The following is a 5,774-nucleotide window of genomic DNA, read 5'->3' as shown; positions in this document are numbered from 1 at the left end:
TATATGAAATTGTTACCAATAGACCCAAACGTATACATATGTATATATAACAATCATGTATGAAGTTTAAGGACCGATACTTGGAATGGTTAGTGTCTTGGCAACTCCATTGTCAATTTGTATGAATATCCTCCATATGTATATATCAAATTAATAAAAGGTGTATGTATACATGTTATGTGTAAATTTTTTTTTTTCTATGAGATAACTAAATACACATCAGAATAGAAATGAATTCATGGGAAATATAATAAAAGAAACATTGGTACACAAATACATCTATTTAATCTACCAAATACAAATAAATAAATAAAGCCAAATTACTAATAAATAAATAAATAAATAAAGCAAAATTACTTATAAGTAATACTTTGAAACAATTAGAGGGTGTTTGGATAGGGAAAAAAATGACAGCTTATTGCTTATTGCTTATTTTCACCACAATAAGCTAATTTAAGTGTTTGGATAGGATGCTTAAAAAATTAGCTTATTGCGGTGGGAATAAGCTAAATAAGCTAATTTTAATAAGCAAGGGGGTAATGCTTATTGCTTATTGCTTATTAGTCATTTTACTCATATAAGCTGTCTTGTTTGCCAAACACTTCAAATGCTTATTGCTTATTGTTTATTCCCACCGCAATAAACTAATTCAAACACATTTTAAAAAAAATGCTTATTCCCACCACAATAAGCAATAAGCTAATTAAGCTAAAAATGCATTTATCCAAACACCCTCTTAGACACTCAAAAGGAAAAGAAAATGCGTTTCCCTTTCAAATTTGAAGCTGCAGCCAAACTCAAAAACAATTGTCCTTTCATCTTCTTCCTGTCAAGCAACAAGAACACACGTTTATGTTTTCTTTCCCTTACAGCACTCCACCTACTAATCACTCAAACAAAACATGTACAATGTTAAAAATTCTAACACGCAAACACCTATATATTTCTGGTTCCTGCCTGCTTCTTCGTATTCACCAAGATACATGAACACAAAAGGAAAAAAATTTCTTTCTCTTCTTCAAAATTTCTGCCAAATGAAACAATAAAAAAAAATCTGAATCTAGTTCATTTTCCCTATCAAACATCCCAGTTCATTAAATCAATTTTGTCAAGAACAATAAAAAAAAAAGTAGAAACCCTTACCTGTTATTGATAGTTGATGCCTTCGTCTTTCCTTTCTGATCAAGCGAAGAGATCGACCCAAATCAGAGATGAAGACCTGTCGGCGTCGGTTGCTCTCTTTTTCCTCGCTGACTAAGCACGATGCTTTCGCCCTTTTCTACCTTCTTTCGGACATCTCGCCTCTCCGATGAACCAAGCTCCGGAGATGTAACCTCCTTGACTTCTGTCGGCTACAAGACGCACGAGCCAGGGAGAAATCGTCGGACCTAAATCCTCGCTGCTTCCCCTCTTTCTTTTCCTTCGGCTTCGTCAACCCCGAAGATGCCCTTTTTTCCTTCGCACCCTATCGACGGAGAAGCAAGAACGCAGCCCCGCTACTTCTTCGCACCTGCGTGGCTTCGCTCAAGTCGAACCCCGGAGACAGCCACCACTTTGCAATCGATCGACGAATCGTTGTGTCATCTGTGAGCCCCTCGTGAACCTTTCAGTCGCCATCGCCATCACCATCCTCATCGCTTGCTTTCGTTCGTAGCGTTCTTCTCCTTACCCGATCAAAAAAAAAGGTTTAAAAGCCCTAATTTTCCATAGTTTAGTCTTCTAAACAAAAACAGTCCCTCCATGACATTTCCTTTTATAAAAGCCCTAAAATCGTTTTGTATTTATAAAATGAGCAAAATACACCCTCACTTAAATGAGTACATTCCACAAACTTTGGTGTGTTTTATTTAAAACAGCCCCTCCCATGGAGATTTCTTAACAATACCAATCCAAGACTCAAAGATTAAACCATTCCAGTCACTCCCTTGAATTGCTTTAACCAAATCTGTCCAATTTTGGTTAATTATATTACCAAACAACCCCCAATAGTTTATATTTGTTACGAAACGGTCCCGAGAGTATTTTAAACTTCAACAATGGTGTATTTACGGTTTCACATGACAAGTACTCAAAAGAATCCGAATTCAAACAACTCGAACGCACGCTTCAAGGGTGAGTGTTACGGCCCCACTTTTACATATTTTCGGGGGGGGGGGGGGGGGGGGGGGGTATAAATCATACAAAAATATTATTTACTACTCTACTTCATACAGTACGCGAAATCTGGTTTGAAGGAACGCGTATGATTGTTGGATTTCAGCACGACTTAAATTCTAAAATGATCATACCCTCCGGTGTTTCATGTCTGACCCTCGTCTGTACATGGTAGTACGTGTACTAAGTAATATTTATCTTACAAAATACACAACAATTATCATTATTTTATGTAAACACATTTCTAGCTTGTGAAATATTTGTTTAAATACTTATATGTTATAAGTAAACAAAATCGTTTTAAACATAAATATTTACGTACGTTATGTTGTTAAACTAATACAACTAATAAAAATAACATATACATTCCGAATGCAAATGTATAATGACTGTATAGACAATTATCAGCTTGGTAGTTTCAATATACCTCATACGTACACAAAAATATATAGGTGTATATATATAATTATACAAGTTTTAGAACTTGTATCTTAGGCTCATACATGTGCTTATGTACACTACCCTAAGTTTTATCAACTATTTAAACAAGTATCACACACTTCTACATGTACGCTTATCAAATATACTTGTTGGTTATCCGTTTATCCGTATCTGACGTTATTAAGTACAACCTTGGCAGATAACTTTATCCATATATTTGTATGTCTGCTTATCCGTGTCCTCGTAGTATATGTTTCCCTGATTTTAGAATCTATAAAGATTAAAAAAACGGAATTCGTATGCAAAGGATACGACCATTTTAAGAATTCAAAACCAGTATAATATTGATTTCTTAAAAACTGTCAAAACCGTTTCTATCCATTGAGGGACGTGCACACCTCAAGTGAGATTTCCAAAAGCATTTTTGAACTCAGGCTATAGCCTAATATTTAATTTAATATTCAAAATATTTTTAATAAAAATATTTATAAAAGTTGAAAAAGCAGACGTTTTCAGATTTATTAATCGTCAAACCTTAAACTATTACTTCAATATGATTTTAATATTGGTTATGTAAGTATCCAAGCCGGATAAAGTGAATTTTAACAATGGAAATAATCTTATAATTTTTAAATTCTTATGTAAGTAGATACATACGTGTACAGAGCTTAATTTATAATTAATTACATGAGATGTCACTATAGCTTTTATAAAATATATATAGTCTATAAAATAACTAAATATACCTTATATGTATATGGAATTGTTACTAAAAGACCCAAGCGTATCTAACTTCTAATAAAACAGTACATAAAATGCCACGTGTCACCTCCTTAGCCCCTCCGTCTTTGTTTTTCCCGCTTATTTTCTATAACTGAATTTCCACATTTGCCCTTCATAGTATATTTCAAATTAGAATTAGAATAAGAATATTTCATTAATCGGTATTTTAAATCAGGAAACTGGATATTTCAAGTTTGAATTTTTAATTATACCATATAATTCTGCAAGAAATCAGCAAATCATATTTCAATCCCAATAAATCAGCAATCAAATATCAATCGAATATACATACACTTTTACATACATGTTTACCTTCGTGTGACAACTACGCATATATCAGTATTTATTCATCGGGTAAGGAGACTACATTGTTTACTCTATGTTTTCTCTCTTTTTAGTTTTTGACTGCATTATCATCCAGGTGAGTTATTTGATTAATAACATACATGTTTACCTCTCTCTGTTTATAACATGTTAACCCTGTTTGATATTATTCCTGTGTTCACCGATATGCTCATATTCAATACTAGGTGTTAACCCCGTGTATTACACGGGTTGATTATAAAAAATATTAAATATTAAAGTGTAACATTAAATATTTTTGAAAATAAAATTTCAAAATAATAAAGAAGGAAAAACATATTCATTTCAATTTATTGTCACATTTATTACAATAAATACTTTACATATATAAGTATAAGTATTATATGATTTTTTAATTTTAAAATTTGAAAAAATCCATAAAATGACATGTGGATATTATTTATTCTAAAAATACTACAAAATGACAAGTCTCAAAATTAATAAGAGATTGACAAGTGGCAAAATTTATCTTCATTTATTATGGAGGATGCATACAACCTATGAATAAAAACTACCCATTAACATTATCCATACAACCTATGAATAAGAAACAACCCATAATCAGTATGTATTTTATAAACTATTTATAAACTATTAATCGTATTTCTTTTGTTTTTTTTCAATTTTCAAGGTACAATGGAAGATATTACTCCAATAAAGGATATTGACTCAATCAAGGAAGATTTCACAATTAAGGTTCTCATCATATGTCTTTGGACTCAAAAGTCAAAATTTGATGCAAATGACACGTACTCGATTGAAACTATTCTGATGCATGAGGAGGTATAACATGAATATATTCAATTGTTGTTTTTATAAAATATTATTGATTATTGATATTTGTAACCAATAAAATTTTAATTTTTGTTAATTAATTATTTTTTAGGGAAGGAAAATTCATGCATCTTGTCTGAAGAAATGGTTTTCTAGATTTACGCGTTATTTAAAAGAGGATCCTTCATTATACATCAGGAAACTTAATGTTGCACCAAATACTTTAAGCTTTAATTTTGGTGATCCGGACAGCAAACTTACTTTAAATCCCTATACAACTGTGAAAGAGTGTGAAAACTTTTATGGTTCTCCACATGGCTTTCCTTTTGTTGACTTCAGTACTATTCTTTCTAACAACATCCTAGAGTGAAACTATATTGGTTTGTTTTTTTAATATTAATTTATTATCTTATATAGCATCGTGCTTTCTTTCTTTTTATTATAAATTCATAATTTTTATTAACTTAAGCATATGTTTTGTTGCTTTTGTAGATATTATTGGACACGTTTTTGAATATGGGCGTATTGACACCTCGGAACAGGATAGATCAAAACACAAGATGCTCATGCATCTTCAAGATATAGAGTATCCACCATTATTAGAAAGATATAATATAATATATTTTCTTTTAAATTATCTACATTATATTTTTATTTTTTCAGGGATACTAAGCTTAAGGTAACTTTGTGGAGTCATAATGCTTACTATATGCATGATTTTCTTGTCAACAATAACACCTTTGCTCCAATTGTTGTTATTGTTCAATTTGCCAAAGTGAAGTTTATTAATGGTTTGTAATTATATTTAACAACCATTTTAAACAATTAAATATTTTGTAATTAAATGATAAATTATACTTTTGCAGGTCGTCCTTTTACATCTACCTACTTTGATGTTAGTAGGTTTTTTTGTAAACAATGATATAACAGCCCGAATTCCCCATGTATTATTCATTCTTATATTTTTGGTGATTTGTGAGGAGACTCGGCGAGTTGGAGCCCAAACTCGTCGAGTATGATCGCGGCTATGGGCACGGGTTCGCGTCTGGACTCGGCGAGTCCACGCTGTTTAATGAAATCCTAATTCCCCGGGTTTGGAGCCTATTTAAGGGCACTTATAGTCTCCCATTGCGGCTACCAGTCCCTTGAGAGAACCCTAAGAGAGCTAAAATCATTTTGGGAGAGAGGAAGTCACTTTTGGGCCTTTGTATTCCTTGTTTAGCAAGAAGAAGGTGGCAAGAGCAAGGAGGAGGTGAGAT

General features: G+C 32.2%; 1 protein-coding gene and 1 long non-coding RNA gene across 2 annotated transcripts; one reads left to right on the top strand and one right to left on the bottom strand.

Moving 5' to 3' along the window:
* Window positions 1–388: 388 nt before the first annotated feature.
* LOC145090808 (uncharacterized) lies at window positions 389–1,669 on the bottom strand. The gene is made up of 3 exons (XR_013701764.1): window positions 1,144–1,669; window positions 937–1,027; window positions 389–826 (listed from the first exon to the last, which is right to left on the bottom strand). It is a non-coding gene; the product is annotated as an uncharacterized LOC145090808 (long non-coding RNA).
* A 2,708-nt stretch (window positions 1,670–4,377) lies between these two features.
* Window positions 4,378–5,437, top strand: LOC145090082 (uncharacterized). The gene is made up of 5 exons (XM_079028429.1): window positions 4,378–4,524; window positions 4,628–4,853; window positions 5,008–5,101; window positions 5,179–5,306; window positions 5,382–5,437. The coding sequence occupies exons 1-5, from the start codon at window positions 4,378–4,380 to the stop codon at window positions 5,435–5,437; spliced, it is 651 nt and encodes a 216-aa protein (XP_078884555.1).
* Window positions 5,438–5,774: the final 337 nt, after the last annotated feature.

The sequence above is a fragment of the Lactuca serriola genome, chromosome 2, assembly GCF_051521515.1.
Source record: "Lactuca serriola cultivar US96UC23 chromosome 2, Lser_US96UC23_V15, whole genome shotgun sequence".
Taxonomy (NCBI): Eukaryota; Viridiplantae; Streptophyta; class Magnoliopsida; order Asterales; family Asteraceae; genus Lactuca; species Lactuca serriola.
Note: the sequence above shows the minus strand (reverse complement) of the source record. Positions and strands in the feature narration are given on the sequence as shown.

Coding starts and splice junctions, on each gene's coding strand:
- LOC145090082 (XM_079028429.1), top strand. CDS start 4,378: ATGGAAGATATTACTCCAATAAAGGATATTGACTCAATCAAGGAAGAT. Junction 4,525..4,627: donor CTATTCTGATGCATGAGGAG/GTATAACATGAA, acceptor ATTATTTTTTAG/GGAAGGAAAATTCATGCATC. Junction 5,307..5,381: donor CAAAGTGAAGTTTATTAATG/GTTTGTAATTAT, acceptor ATACTTTTGCAG/GTCGTCCTTTTACATCTACC.